The 16,646-nt window shown below is 48.3% G+C and overlaps 1 protein-coding gene across 2 annotated transcripts in view; it reads right to left on the bottom strand.

The window, feature by feature from the left end:
* The window catches only part of CEP135 (centrosomal protein 135), a 642,577-nt gene that overhangs the window by 221,271 nt on the left and 404,660 nt on the right, over window positions 1-16,646 (bottom strand). For both annotated transcript variants that reach the window (XM_069631620.1, XM_069631621.1), the window contains exons 21-22: window positions 11,392-11,577; window positions 1,142-1,351 (exon numbers count right to left, since the gene is read on the bottom strand). In XM_069631620.1, the coding sequence (XP_069487721.1) occupies window positions 1,142-1,351; window positions 11,392-11,577 (396 nt within the window). The remainder of the gene's footprint in view (window positions 1-1,141; window positions 1,352-11,391; window positions 11,578-16,646) is intronic.

Here is a 16,646-nt window from a genome sequence, read left to right on the forward strand (position 1 = left end):
CAATTTATGACTTAAGAAAATATTTGTAAAGATTAGTTAACTCCACCTGCTATACCACGATAACCATGATATGGCAAGAACGTTATCATACCGCCATAAAACCAATACTGTGACACCCCTAAGGGAGAGAACAAAAAGAACAAATTGGCCAGGCAGAGATCGCCGAGAAGAGTCACAGAGAACAAACAGTATCCTCGCTTTGACAAGTGTTCAATGGTTGTTCAATGGGTCTCCTCCTCGGATAGATGTCAGGAAGCAGTATACAACAGCAGCCCCTCTCCCCATGTGGGCGCGGAACACCCTGCGGGAGCGCAACACCAGCGGCACCCTTGGTCCCGTGGGCTTAGCTTGGAGCTTTGGAGGAGGAGGAGGAGGAGGGGCGTGGTCTACCCCCACAGCATACAGAGGCCCTGCTGGGCTAAAAATCGGGAACACAACCCTTGGTCCCATGGGCTTCCCAAAAGAGATCTTCTCCACGACTGAACTGATTTCTTAACTTTTTACACTACGCCCAGCCCACCTCGCACACTGCAATGTCATGCCTACCAATGCTACAGTAACTTTGACATTTCTATGCCGAACCTCATCTTTTGAAATATCATACCTCCCACACACTCCACGCCAAGTCAGCAGCTTACCTGATCTTGTAGCACTGTAACATTATCAAATCTTGGGCTCCCCCCTGTGGTTAAAACACACACCCAAGTGTCCCTACCAAAACACATAGAACCACTCCAGCATTCAGGACTCTGGTACATCCAGTCAGCACTCAAGTTTCACAGCTGCCTCTACCTCTGCCCCTACCAACAGCCGTACGCCCCCTTTTCTTAAAAAACCACAGGAACCAAGGCCACCAAAATGGCAGTAGTGCGCTGTACAAGACAGCTTTACATGACATTGACAGAAACCAAGTGTAAAGCCTCAGAGACCCAGACCTGTGGTCAGATCTCATCAGGCAGAAGATGAGCCAGACATCGTAGTTCTGGACTATGGAAAGCATGTAAAGTTTTGGCTAGGAGATCTGAGAAGATTCCATCGCAGAAATCCAGTCAGGACAGAACTAGTGCATAACATTTTGGGCAATTGGCATGAGAGCCTAATGGTTAAATACAACATATGTTCAAATGAACTCTTTGCTTACCCTCTCATATTCAATGTTTTTCGAAGTAAGCTGTCGTGACAGATGTTCTTGGTTAGAATCTAGCTTAACACAAAGTTCCCTCACAGAGTTCAGATCAGACAGTACTGAAGACTTTTGGCTTTGCTCATGTTTGAGCTCCTCTTCCAATTTGGACATAGTTTTGGCCATTGATGAAATCTGTGATTCATATGCTTGATGAGCATTTATGTGCTAAGAAAAAAACAAAAACAAAGATGAAGTCAGTGAACCAAAAGCAAACCTGTGCATGAAGTTGTCCCAATACTTCACAACGAAAAGCAGCACAATTAATTAGTCAGAAGGACATACTGTTTTAGTCTCTAGATTTAAATATCAAAAGCATTTCCTTAATTTCTTCTTTGTTTCTTTCTTCCTTTGTTTTCTTTCTTTTGGTTCTATACACGCCATCCTTCATTCCATTTCCTTCGTTCCATCTTCACGTCTTCTGTTGATTCTTCCTTTTGTTCCCTCTCATTCACAGCAGGTCCACCTAACCTGCCATTTGCCTGTCCACCGATCCCCAATTATTTTCCACACCTTTTCCCATACACCTTTGTCCACTCCACCCGACCAGGGTATTCCTCCACCCTGTCCTACCAATTCCCCGCTTTCTGTGTCCCCCGCCCCTGCTATTCCCCTTTCTTGTCCCCTTCCCTCAGCCCAAACTCGACACCCCATAACCCCAGAATTACACCACCCCCACCACCCTCTCACCTGCTCTACCTTACCACTCAATTAACCCTTCCCCCATTACGAACTGGCCATCAGACGAACAGGTCTGCCTCTTTAATCAGCCGGCCAGTATAGCCGGTTGACCAGATTTTTTGACAAGCAGATTTACCCAACTATTCGTTTAGAATCAAGAGACCCAATAGCAATAGAGCAAGTGTTGGCAAAGCCAAACGTTTGGTTTTTGTGTAGGCACTAGGTAACGGCACACTGGCTTAAAGGTGGCAACAGCGGACTGTGAGAACAGACATATGAGGTCAGTGTCTGGAAAATGTATATCTGATGCCTATACAAGAGCTATAACTGTTGTGTTTGCCAAGGCTTGTTTTGGACAGCAATTTAGTGCAATGAATAAATGTGAGGACACACATAATAACACCAAAAATGCAGCCCAACACAACCCAAAATCGTGCGATTATCACTACTATTCAAGCCAATCCAAATCACTTTAACCACCTCTTGTAAGTACACGATACTGTTAAAGGTATGGCCTCTGGATGCAAACAGACCTCTATACTAGATGCAATAACCGATTGTAGAAGCACACTATAATAAGGACAAATGAACACGTCTCTGAATGCAAAACAATATTGGCAGAACAGCCAGAACTGGCTCACGTTTGGCCTATTTGCTTGAAGTTCACCTGCCAAGTATTTCTTCTACAGAGTTAGGTGGCTTAGTGTTGTGCAAACTAACTATACCTACATGTTTAGAACTGCAAACCAGAAAAAGAAATCGAGAACACTATACATGTTCTCGTGCTCAATTTTAGAGTAAATTCTTAATAAGTGGTCCATAAAGTAGACACATTTATCTGGATCTGCAAACACTTATAGGAAAGGGTGGATCATGATCACACAAAGTCAATCCGGATGGTCTTAAATTGCTGTTTGCACCATTTGTTTGAACTCTGGGACTATAATTTTTCCATAAAATGAAAATGCAGTTTTCTTAGAGACAGGCAGAAATTCTAAAGAAACAATAAATTATGCATAATCAATTGAAGAATCTTGTCGCCCATAGATTGTTCTAGCCAGCTTTAACTCGACAGAAGCAGAATAATTTGAATACTGTAACAATTGCTCAAACGTGCAATCAAACAGTTAAATATCAGCATCAATGGGCATAACACATTCTCTTATCATAGTCATGCCTCCCAAGCACAATCAACATTTGCAGAGGCATGACCCTAATAGTGCAACTTAAAAAAGCTAAGGCTTATAGATGATTTACCAACCAGAACATGTTTTTCTGTCGGTAAGAATCTTGAGTGGCAAAGAGAAGAACAAGTTACTTTCTTACCTGGGAACGTTCTTTCGATGGGATGGTCCGACGACGTATTCCATATCTATGACAGGTAATCACCACAGCTGTGCTGCTTCGGAAACTTTTCCGGCGTCTGCGTCCTGCGTCGATGACGTCGATACGCCGACGTCTAGGACCTCCTCCGACGTCATCCGATGTGATAAGTAGGACGCACGACGCCTGTAGCCTCAGTTGTAGTTTTTTCCCCCAGAACGTGTGACAGAAGTCAACTGCCAGTCAGACACAAAGCCTTGCGGAACGTAAGCTGCAATCGCAAAAGAAATTCTGCAGCGGGGAAGGCAGGGCGGGAGCGATATGGAATACGTCGTCGGACCATCCCATCGAAAGAACGTTACCAGGTAAGAAAGTAACTTGTTCTTCGAGGGGATTGGGTCCTCCGACGTATTCCATATCTATGACAGACTCCCAAAGCAGTACCAGAGCAAGGAGGAGGGAAAGAATTTATAAACAAAATCAGAATAGCCAATCAAATAGCAGAGCAAAGGACCGCCTTGCCAAAGGCCAGATCCTGCCCTCTGATGGAATCGAGGGAATAATGCCGTACAAATGTATGTACTGAAGCCCAGGTGGCTGCATCACAGATGTTGCGAATAGGAACACCCCTCTGCAGGGCAGTAGATGCAGCCATGCCCCTGGTAGAATGGGCCCGCAAGCCAGCCGGTGGGTCCTTACCCGCCAAGCGGTAACATTCCGAGATGGCCAAAACAATCCAGCGGGACAAAGTCTGTTTCGTCACAGCTTGCCCCAAACGCTTACCAGCGTAACCAATAAAGAGTTGATCGTCCACTCTGACCCGGGACATGCGTGAAACATAAAAGCTTAAAGCTCTCCTAGGATCAAGCCTATGGAGCCTCTCCTCTTCCTTACCAGGATGCGGAGGAGGATAGAATGCCGGAAGAACAACCTTCTGGGCTAAATGAAATTCCGTCACTACCTTCGGAAGAAAAGAAGGACGAACTCGAAGGACAACCCTGTCCTTGTGAAATACAGTGAAGGGTGGCTTAACTGAAAGTGCCTGCAACTCACTCACTCTGCGAGCGGAAGTAACCGCAACTAAAAACACAGTTTTCAGAGTTAACAGCCTCAAAGGGCAAGAATGTAAAGGCTCAAACGGAGCACCCATAAGAAACCTAAGAACAAGGTTTAAATCCCAACCGGGCACCAGGAAAGGTGACGGAGGGAACACATTAGTGAGCCCTTTCAGAAACTGTGAAATTAAAGGGATCTTAAAGTAAGAACACTCATCAGACGAGCGCTTAAAGATGGACAGCGCTGCCAGGTAACCTTTAATGGTACCCACTTGCAAGCCCCTGTGGGCCAAAGAAAGCAAAAAGGACAGAACCATGGGGATGTCACATGCAAAAGGATCCACATTCCGAACTCTGCACCAGTCGCAGAACTTACGCCAACGGCAACGGTACAGAGACTTAGTTGCTGGCCTTCGGGCCGAAAGCAACACCTCCATCACATCTTCAGGGAGGTCCCAATCCCTATACCTCAACCTTTCAGAAGCCAAGCGTGAAGGTTGAGGGATCTGACCTCTGGATGGAGAACCAGACCCCCCTCCCGTGAGAGCAGATCGTCTCGGTAGGGAAGACGACGTGGAGGGCAGATGGACAAGTCGAGAAGGTCCGGGTACCACGTCCTCCGAGCCCACGCCGGAGCAATGAGGATCATCCGGGAACCGAACTTCCGCAACCTCCGCAGCACTTGCGGGATGACGGGGACTGGAGGAAACGCGTACAGCAGCGGGAACGACCAATCCACCACGAACGCGTCTCCTAAGGCCCCTCCTGGAGGAAATTCCCGCGAGCAGAACCTCCCGCACTTCCGGTTGACACTGGAGGCGAAGAGATCCACTTGAGGGGTCCCCCAAAGGGCGAAGATCTCCAGGAGAATCTCCTGAGCCAACTCCCACTCGTGAGAGATCGCGCTCTGCCTGCTCAGAGCGTCCGCCGTCACGTTTTCGACTCCGGCCAGATGAACTGCCGAGACCGAAACTTCCTGCTGGATGGCCCAGAACTCGAGCTGCATCGCCTCCCTGCACAGAGGAAGTGACCCTGCCCCCCCCTTTTTGTTGAGGTAGTGCATGGCCACCGTGTTGTCCGTCAGGATCAGGACATTCCTTCCTCGCACAGTCGGCAGAAAAGCCTTCAGGGCTAGCCTGACGGCCCTCAGCTCCAACAGATTGATATGGAGTCTGGACTCCGACGGAGACCAACGACCGCTGACTGTCAGCTCGTTGGCATGAGCTCCCCATCCCGTGAGGGATGCATCCGTCACGATCGTCACCTCCGGCCAGGGAAGCCAAAATGGAGCCCCCTTCATCAAGTTGCCTTCGACGGCCCACCACAGAAGGTCCTGGGCGACCGAGGGCGGCACCTGAATCGGGTCCGACATCCTGCCGGAGGACTGCGACCATTGCATCTTGAGTGCCCACTGCAAAGATCTCATGCGCAGGCGAGCCTCTGGCACCAGAAGAATGCAGGATGCCATGAGGCCGAGCAACCTCAAGAACTCGAACGCAGGGAGCGTCTGGGCATGCTGAAACTTGTGCACCATCTGCTGAATGTGAAGAGCCCTCACCTGGGGAGGAAAACACTGCCCCAGGGAAGTGTCGAGCACTGCTCCGATGTACTGGAGCCTCTGCGTTGGCGTCAAATGGGACTTCTTTAAATTGAGGGAGAAGCCCAGCCTGTGGAGGGAGTGGCAGGTGACGGACAGATGATCCAGGACTTGCTCGGGAGAGCTCCCCCTGATCAACCAATCGTCCAGGTAGGGGTAGACGTGAATCCCCCCTTGCCTGAGATGCGCTGCCACCACCACCATGAGCTTGGTGAAAACCCTCGGGGCGGAGGTCAATCCGAACGGCAGGACCCGAAACTGAAAGTGCGAGTCGCCAACCGCGAACCTCAGGTACTTCTTGTGCTTGGGATGGATCGGCACATGGAAGTAAGCATCCTTGAGGTCGAGTGACACCAACCAGTCCTGAAGCTGAAGGGCCTGGAGGACTTGAGAGAGAGTAACCATCTTGAACTTGTCCTTCCTGAGGAGTTTGTTCAAACCGCGCAAGTCCATGATGGGTCTCAATCCCCCGTCTTTCTTGGAAATCAAAAAATAAGGGGAATACCATCCCATGTTCCTCTCCGCTACAGGCACCAGTTCTATAGCGCCTTTCTCCAGTAGGGCTTGAATTTCCTGCGCAAGGAGCGGATCCGGACACTTCAAAGAGAGGTTCCCCGGTGGATAGTCGCGAGGCCTGTGCCGAAAGGGAAGACAGTAGCCGTGGGCTATGATCTCCAGAACCCACACATCTGAAGTAATGGCTTGCCACTCTACAAGATGCTGCGCCAGCCTTCCCCCAACCGGCGAACCATGGGACATGGCCTCATGACTGAGTAGGAGCGGCTGCGGCGTTACCCGAGGGCAAAGAGGTAACTGCCCGAGCGGCCTTGGCACCACGGGTACCCTGTCGTCCACCTCTGGTACCCCTGCGTTGGCCTCTTTGACTGCCAGCTCCTCTCGCTCTACTGAAGGATGAGTAATAGCGAAAGGAACCACCCCTCCACTGCTGTCCCCTAGGACGAAAAGGCGGAGGTTGGCGAACTGCAGCGCCCAACGACTTCGCTGCAGCTTTTGAGGTCTGCAACCTCTCAAGGCTCTCGTCAGCCTTGCTGCCAAAAAGGCGTTCACCATCAAAGGGCATGTTGAGGAGCCGGGACTGCACATCAGGAGCAAACCCCGACTTCCGCAACCACGCAAACCTGCGTATCACGGTGCTCGCCGCCATGGACCCACTGACGCAATCAGCCAAGTCCAGACCCGACTGAACGGACTCACACATGGCATCCTTACCATCCTGGACCATAGCAAGGAAACCCTCCCGTTCAACCCCTTCGGGAATATGTTCAGCCGCTAACGCAACACAGTTCCACAGAGTGTGCGTGAAACGTGACAAGGCACAAATGGAGTTGGCCGCCTGAAGCGCCATACCACCAGAAGAAAACACTTTCTTCGCCCAGCCATCAAAACGTTTGTCGTCCCTATCAGGAGGGATGGTAGGGTACGACGCCTGCTTTGCCGGGGCCGTGGCCGCCTGCACCACCAAACTCTACGGAGTGGGGTGCCTGGTCAAGTAGCAGGGGTCGCTACTGGCTGGACGGTATTTACGCGACAAGGATCTGCCCACCGCCGGGAGACTCTCCGGAGCAGTCCAAGCCGCCGCCACCCTTCTCTGTAAAGCCATATGGAACGGCAGAACCGGGTCAGTTGGGGGACCAACATCAAGGATGTCCGTCAGATCATCCTGCACAAACTCCCCTGGGGGAGCAGACCATCCCAAATACTCAGACACCCTAGCCATAAGGAGCCGGTACGAGGAATCGGCATGGGAGCCAGGCTCAGGCCTACAAAAGTCCACCTCCGGGGAGGTGTCCAGTCCACTGGCATCATGCAGTGACTGCCTCAAATCGTCAAACTGACTATGGCCCGAGACAATTTCATCAGGCACCAGGCTAGGAACCAGGCCATCAGAATCCTCATCCGCCTCAGAAATAAATTCCAGGTGGCGAAAAGGCACCCGAGAGTGCTTGCTCTTAACCAGAGCCTTCCTAGGGGGTACACCCGTGACACGGGGCACCTCCGACACGAAAGGCGTCGATGGCGTCGAGCGAACCGGCGCCGACGCCGAGAAAACCGGCAACGGCGCCGAGAGGATCGGCGTCGACGTCGAGGGAATCGGCGTCGACGTCAGATGCAGCGCCTCCATTATCGGCGGCGTCGACACAGCCCTCGAGGCCGGAGCCCCGAGCGTGTCCCTCGACGACCTGAACGTCGACGGCCTCGACGACGTCCTCGAAGCCGGAGCCTCGAGAAAGCCTGTCGACGCCCTCGACGCCTCAGACGTCGACGTCTTCCTCGAAGACTTCACAGGAGCACACGGTCTCGAACGCGTCGAGGACCGGGACCTGGAACGGGTACGGCGAGAACGAGCCTCCTTGTCCGAACGGGACCGCTCCCGTGACTCGTGCCGACCACTCTTGCGAGCGGTGTCTCTCGACCTCACACGGCCGACCCCACTCGGGGGCGCGGACGGCTGAGTACCCTGCGACTCAAGAATCGCCAACATTTTCTTCCCGAAGGAAGCCCATTCCTCCGGCGTCGCACGGCTGGTGGGGTAACCGACGTGCCGGGCAGAATCCTCGGAAGAGGACCTGGAAGGCGACCGGTGACGGCGCTTCCGAGAATGCCTCGAAGAGGCTGAGGAGTGGCGAGACCCACTCCTAGAAGAAGACCGACGAGACTTCCGACGATGACGCGGAGAGTCACCCCTCGAATCATCCGTCGAAAGCCCCGCCGACTTCGACTTCCGGGGCTTGGACACCCGACCTACCGACAACTTCTTCTTACGTTCGCGTAAGGCTTTGGACGTGAGCGACAGGCAGTCAACACAGTCATCCGTGTCGTGGGCCTCCCCGAGGCATCAGAGGCAGGCGTCGTGCGAGTCAGTCACCGACATCTTGGACCCACACTCCCCGCACTTCTTAAAGCCCGGACGCGGGGTTGAAGACGAAGTAGAAGACATCGCCGAAATTCACAAACGAACAGGTTCGAAGAACCAGAAAGAACAGAACACCAAAGAGACGAGGCTTTAGAACCGAGAAACACGAAGCAACACGTTCGCGGAAAAAACGGAACTGAGGCTACAGGCGTCGTGCGTCCTACTTATCACATCGGATGACGTCGGACGTCGGAGGAGGTCCTAGACGTCGGCGTATCGACGTCATCGACGCAGGACGCAAACGCCGGAAAAGTTTCCGAAGCAGCACAGCTGTGGTGATTACCTGTCATAGATATGGAATACGTCGGAGGACCCAATCCCCTCGAAATGGACTGGTGGGATGGGGAAGGGGGAGAGAGGAGGTAAGAGGGAACAAGTAGGATGCTAGAAGGGGGAGATGGGAAGCGTACGAGGGGAAAAGCTAGGGATTGGAGGAGGAAGAATCTACATGCAATACAGAAAAGACTGAAGAATAGTTTAGAAAATATATCTGAGGGCACGCAACCAGCACACACTAGAGGAATTTGAGCTCTCCGCTCATCCGCCTCCAACTCTGAGGGTCAATGGCTTCTCCAAGCAGAGAGTTGGGGGCAGATCTCTCTCCTCGGCTGGGGCCTCCCTCTGGAACAGCATCCGTGCCTCTCTCAAACTTGAGCAGAACCACCTCTCGTTCTGGAAGCAGCTCAAGACCTTTCTTTTTGCTTCCGCTTTCTCTCTTCCTCTCCCCTGCTGATGTATCTGACTGCTCCATGCACTGACCACCTGGATACCATCTGAACTCTGGCCCAGGCTCCTGCTTGTCCAGTTGCCCTTGCACTGCCTCCGGGCTCCCCCACCAGTTTAGGGTCTGTTCCTGCAACCTTGCAGACCCTTCTCACTGCACTTATGAGCCACCTGCTGGCTGTACTTCTTGATCTACCTGCACTTCTACCTTCCCCTACTCCCCCCTGGCACTTCTTCCCTTCCATCTTCCTCGCCGTTGCGTGATCTGACTGACACAAGGCGTAGTAAGATCGTTGTTTGTCCTACCTTTGTTTCCCCCTCCTTGTCTTGTCGCACCTAGAAACACTTGTACAGGCGCGTTATAAATGCCATATCATACCATACAGGAGCAGAATCTTACTTCCCTAACAAAGTGATTCACTGGATCACCCTGTGTAAAAGGAACAGCTCGGATTACAAGAATATAAACACACAGGTATGTTCACTAGTGCACAAGGGAAAAGGTTTACTCAGGAAAAAAACTCTCGATACCAGTCACATTATCAAACGAGTATGAAATAAAGCCATGAGTAAAACTATTAACCAAACAAAAAAGCGTTTCATATTGTCGGTGGCTGGCAAAAAGTCACATGTTGCGTGACAACTTGAACTGGTTCTGGTGTTTTCGCCAACAGTGTTTTACATGCCGAAGTAGGCACATACGTATGCGGGCAACTAAACTACGAATCCCAGAATGCAAAAAAGGTGTTGGTTGATAAACAAGGCCTGAGTTAAGGTTAGCCACTTTGCAGCTTTGGTTGTCACTTGCCATGTATTTACATTTTCAAAATAAGGCGGATGGATAGTGTGAGAAAATAAGAGTTACCTTCACATGTAGAACTCAATAAGGACATCAATGTGCATTCACCAATCACATGAATTCAGCCAGGAGCTGTCAGGCATTAATAAGTAGTGTAGATGATGGAGTTTTCACAAGCAGTTAAAACGAATGCCCTTATATTGCATAAACAAACACAACTGAAGGGAGAAATTCTATTGGCCAATTTAAAGTTTTCTAGGGACGTGGAACTGAAAGTCAGGTAGTAATATGCGCTGAACAAAAGGCACTGGTCAATGGAAAATAAAACTGGCACGTCCCAGAAGGAAAGATCCAACGTGCGATGCACCAGTGCCCTGGCGTGATCGTTACTGTGCACTTAAACAGTAGAATGCAGTTTATCCCCTTTAATGAACATTGGAGATTTTTGAAGTTTAAACTATTTGTACTCAGAGACTGCTTATAAATCAAGTGACTGAAGGAACACGTGGGTAGGACATTTTTATTAAACCAGGAGATGGTTTACCGCAGCAATTAATCCATTACCTTTTCTGCAGGCTGCATAAAAGTAACAATTGCAGCCCTATAGCAGAAAATAGTCTTACTGCTCGAAAAAACTAGCTCAAAGATATCAGAGTGGGTGTTTTTAGGGTGTGGAGGGCGGATTGAGGGTACAACACGGCTGTATGGATTGGTACCACCATGAGTGGTCAATGGGTGGATCCAAGGTCATAAACCTCATATCCCATCTGACTACGTGCAGTTTTATGCCAATAATTTTGGATTATTGGTGGTTCTAGAGTGCTACCTAGAAAGCAAAACTAAAATATATACAATTTCATTGGTTACTAACACGAGTCATCAGTCAGTAGAGAATTATCTTAGTAGAATGTTGTGCATGGGCGCCAATTATTGCAAAGGCTAATACATATTACAACAACAAAAACAGTGTACGAACCAAATCAATAAAAAGGGCAGATAACTGGTATTTTGATTTTTTTTAAAATGCCGTTCGAGAAAGAAATAAACAGTCAAATGTGTTGCATCATACAGCATAAAAAGCACTTCTAAAAGCACCTCGTGAATTTCATTTTCGAGGTGTTGCACTTTGTCTCGAAGGTGCATCCGTTCTGTGTCGCTGGAGAGAAGCTCCAAACGAATGGAACTGCTTTCACCCTCTGCTTGTTGAGCCTTCGCTTCCCAGTCCTCTGCTTGGCCATGGACCATTCGGAACTGATCTAGTAGATCACGATTTTCTTGTTCCTAAATGTTAAAACAAAATTGCATTTTAAGATAAAGTAAATGATGAGGGGTCTAAAGACAAGTTCACAATAAAACAAAAACGCAATGCTCCTAAAGCTGATATTCTTCCAGAAAATATATATTTACTAGCAAGTTGAATGTTGAAAATAGGTAGACATTAAGATTATGGGAAAATAAAGATTCAGAATTTCATAAACACCATATTTTAGCAGATCACAGAAAATGTTGAGTAGTTCTGCTATTGGGATTTGTACCATGCGCTGCTGTCATTTTCATGGTCTCCAGCGCTTGTTGGGGAAGAGGCAAAAGACAAGGTGCTAAATGTTGGTGCGTGTAGAACCAGTAGCAAATAGCCTCTTTTTTGGGTGTGACATTCTGGATTGAGATTTGTACTCCTGGGGCTCCTTGTTTCCAGATGGGAGGCCTGGGAAGTCTGGGGAGGATATGGGTGTTTTGGTCAGCGAGACAGGTTTTTAAGTTGATTGGAGAGGTGTAGAGTTGTGACTATTTTGGTCTGTGTTGAGGTTTTTGTTTAGCCGTTTCAGTTGGTGAGCGTGCTTTGGGTGAGGGTGGATAAAACATGAGATGGTTAGTAGGTCAATCTCTTAGTCTCATTTTAATAGACTATTGGACGATGGAATCGTCTGAGGCAGAGTTTAACAAGGTGACTCTGTGGACTTCAACTAACACCAAAATCTGAAGTAGAAGGTTTGCGGGTATGAAGACTAGGCTGCTAGTTGAATGTAGTTGGCTTGTTTGATACGTGTTCCAGAACTGGGAACGATGCCCTACACAGTTTAGGGAAACCAGTGCTTGTTGCTTTATCGGAAGCCACTGTAGTTAAGTCAGGACCTTTGCTTCATGACCACTACTAATGCAGACACTCACCCTGGCAGCATAGATTTCAATGAGTTTATCTTTCCGGGCCACTGTTGAAGTGTCTGCCCATAAACCATTGCAATAGTTAAAACCGCCATAGCCAACACAAAAAAATTACTTTGCCTCTTGGGACAAGCATAGAAGAAGATTTTCAGTGGCTTGCCCTATGGCTGTAGGTGTGTTCATGTCACACTTTTAATACGATGAAGGAATGTGACGCTCAAGCCAAGCTGAAGTTGGTCCACTGGGATGGAAAAAGGACCAAGATTTGCACAAGCGAAAAATCTCCCTTAGCGACCATTGTTGTACACGTTTCGACATAGCTAACTATTGTGAATTAATCGTCTATTCGTAGACGTCAATCTAAAGTCAGTAGGGGTAACAGCTGCTACTCTTGGGTTACAAATTACGAAGGCAGCCAAAGGTAAAAAGCCATGTTCTCTTTCTGAATTTCCCAACCCTTGTCCCATTTGTAGCAAATCATCAGCCTCTAACCAACTGCTAGAAGCACAGAGAGCAAACTAACTGCATCCTTGGAAACGTATAGTCACAGTGCCAACAGGAATAGGAGAGGAGTGGCAGGATAGGAGCACTGATCTTTTAACCTGTTCCTGACACCACCATATATAGATTGCCATGCTGCACGTCAGAGCCTGCAGATGACTCTTCAGGCCTAGCCATGCACATGGGTTAAGGCTGCAGTACTGTCAGAGAAGGTCTTGGTCGGTCGGTCGGTCGCGGTCACGCTCTCTGTCTCTCTCTCTCTCTCTCTCTCTCTCTCTCGACGAAGAAGCCTGTGAATGGTGGTGTATGGCATTTTGACGCTCTGCCTCCACAACCCTCCTAGGTGTTCTGAAGGCCCCTTATGGTAAGAGCAATTAGAGGGCATGCACGTTTGTAAATGGAATAGGCTAACAGTAACCGGCCATATGGGCTGTACAGGTATATAATGGTTATCCCTCGAATATCAGGACTACTCTCACTGCATAGCAAGACAGCACCCTAATTAATATGTTGTTGGTCTGTAACTAAAACCGCATTTTCTCTGCTCTATTTTGCTATTTGATATTGTAAAACAGAGCTAATCTTGTAGCTCAGAGTTAAAGGATGTTCATGTTAAGTTTTTTGTCTAGTTTTAACTATTGGCCCTTTAGCTTGAGGTTACAATTTATACACCCCAGCGGGTCATCAAAGCATGTGCAGAAGTTCTTAAAAAGCTAAATCTTTGATGAGGTTGGTCGTCTTTGCATACAACCTGGGAGTACATTTTAGTTTGAACCTACTGTGTATGTCTATCTAGTCACAGCCTCGGGCCGAAATTCAGACCAAGGGAAATAGAGGAGGGAATGACCCAAGAGAGCCTTTTTTTCTGTCAAAGTATTATGGTAGTCTTGAAAACTTTTCCATCATGGCAAGAACTGCGAGTATCCTGTCCTCCAAAGAGCCCAGAGATATACTTTTGTCAAAAGCAACACCTAACAGAAGCACCTGCTAAGAAGGCTTAATTTCTGATTGTTGAGGGAGAATTGCAGAGATGTCAAGTATACCACAGTGATTTGTGGGTTGTACTGGACCAGCTGTTTGAGTGCTCCAATAAGACCCATGCAAAGAGATGCTCTAGATTTGCCTTCAGAGATGGGTGGTGAGAGGAGCCAAGCATCTTGCTGAGCACAAACTGAAAGGGAGCTCATTGAACTGGAGGTACATCTGTTGACAACAAAACCGAGGAAGTGCTTGTGGCTAGAGTGGAGTGGGATGTGAAAGCAGGTATCTTCCAGATCTTTAGTGACGGAATATCTCACAGCTGCCGCTAGTTTAACAGCTTAGAGTCTGACCATTCAGATTGTTTACTTCTTATCGTACTGGTTGAGTCATTGTATGTCTGATATGAGTCACCACCACCCACACTAGAGTCCATCTCTCCTCTACAGCTTGTACATGTATTCTACTGCACCTTTTGCAAATGCGCTGGATAATCCTGTTTGTGCAGTTGTGTTTCCTGGGGTGTTTATGGGGGACAGGGGGTGGGGGGGGGAGGGGGATGTGTGTGCTTTATTATTTGCACTATACCTTTTCCTGGTGTAAATCTTAAGTTTCTCCGACTAATGTAGGTAGCATCTGGATCTCCTCCCTATAATGGTGCCAAAGTCAGGAGAGAGGGCACGTAGGACGTCCGGTTTTCTTGGAAGTGCAGGACTGACTATGGTTCAAATCATTTCACTAATGATTGGAACATGGTTTGTAGGAAGATGGCCCTTGCAAGTATTGATGGAAAGACGCAAATAAAGAGCTTGTGTACCTGGAGGTTTAAAAAGGACTGTTAAGGCTGCCTCTCTCAGAACATGCCTATTACCCCAGACTTGTCCTGGACTCATTTAATGTCTTTCAAAGATCCAACCCCCCTTCCTTAGAAAGGTCGGAGCCATCAAAGGCGATGTCTAGGATGCTGGCCTGTACTTTAGGGTGGAAGTTGCTTTCATCAAGGCTTAGTGTCATAAAAACAGATGTATTGACCATCTGGCAGAAACAACATCCATTGAATCAATGACATGGCTGCAAGCTGGTGTGTCCTCCCTAATGATTCAGGCCCACCTCGATTTCTTCATTCTGTGCCACATCTTGCGATCATCTCAACTGGTAATGAAAGAGATGTTAGGGAAACGTTCTTACCAAAAGGCATTTCAATTACTGAGGTTTAAGGTGTTAAATGATTAGAGGAGTGACTGAGATTACACAATAGACAATAGCATCTAGCTGCCTTTGTGATGACTCAGTCTGGCCTTGGAATCTCCTCCCCCAACCCCAGTTCAGGCAGAAGGATGCATCACCTGATAACTTACACTTGTTTTCAGCTAGCGTGTATAACTGTGGTGCTGTGAGTGAAGTCTTCATTATCAGGGCACCTGTCGCAAAGATGTAAAAGAGGATAGGCACCCACAGTGATAGCTTTCCTTTCAGATCAAGTCTATTATTTAAGAAGCATTTGGTTCCTTCAATGCTAAGAGACCAAATGGTGCTAACACACTGATTGGTGGAATTATACAATGTTATCAAGTGGAAAGGCCATGGAAGGGGTATCTCTAGGCCCATGCTTACAAATGATGTAATTGTCTCATCATTCATCTTCCTCACCTCCCCTACGGTGCTCATCCTCTTACTCACAAGAATGTTCGTCTGGTTATGGGTGGAGACTTTCTAACTATTGCTCTTCCGATTTCTCAGAGTTTTCGTCTGGCTAAGCAACAAACTCTATAGGTTAGGGAAGTGTGGAGGGTTACTAGGTTTCACATAGGTCTTTTGGAACAGTATTTCTTTAGCACTTGAGACAGAGCCCGACAGTGTGCATCTGCTGTTGTATACAGCCAACGTCCACTGCGTTGGTGGAACAAGGCAGCCTTTTGAGGGGTTGAGGAACTGGGCGGACTCTCCTTCATTTACATCTTTCATGACAATCCTTTAAAGTGATTTCATGAATGATACAGGAAATGGCGCACCCCTTTCTACTTGTTCTTGTGCCATGCCCCGGGGATGCAATTCAAAGGGAAACAACTGCCTTTTTGAGAATCTGTTGGATGTTACTGTCAAATGAGCCTTTGTCTGAAGAACAGATCAGAGGCTTCTCCAAGGCGTTTTAAGGGAATGCTTGCAGGCATACAATCAGAGATTTGGGGTAAAAACGTGCAATACATAATCAGTAGCACTGCCAAGGATTACAGACCGGGTAAAATTGAACCCTGATTCCTTGGGAGCCTGATCCAAAAAGTACAGCCTACTGCCCATGAATGCAGGGAAAATATTTACAAGACATCACTGGGAATGGGAACAAGATAACTACATAAGGGATACTCCACACCAGTGAATGCCAAGCTAGTTGCTTGTAGATCCCTTGCTGACAAACTGCACGCCCTCCGTCTATTATTTTGTTAGCTCCACGCTCCCTTGTATTCCCTTGCAATCTCTTTCCCTCCATGTGCAGAGTACTTCAATGCTTCCTGAAGCTAGGTGCATGCTCAATAAGTATCTTAATAATGAAGGGGTGCTATTGAGCAGTGCCAAAGATGGCGGCTTTCTCTGGCAGAGAAGATAACTAAATTCGATTAGATCTCCTACAACCCCCTCACTCACGGCTAATAACAACTCCCCTGATCTTACCCTCAAACCTTTGGCCAAGATGTAGATTAGACCACTCA

The sequence above is a fragment of the Ambystoma mexicanum genome, chromosome 6q, assembly GCF_040938575.1.
Source record: "Ambystoma mexicanum isolate Mex_15411 chromosome 6q, UKY_AmexF1_1, whole genome shotgun sequence".
Lineage (NCBI taxonomy): Eukaryota > Metazoa > Chordata > Amphibia > Caudata > Ambystomatidae > Ambystoma > Ambystoma mexicanum.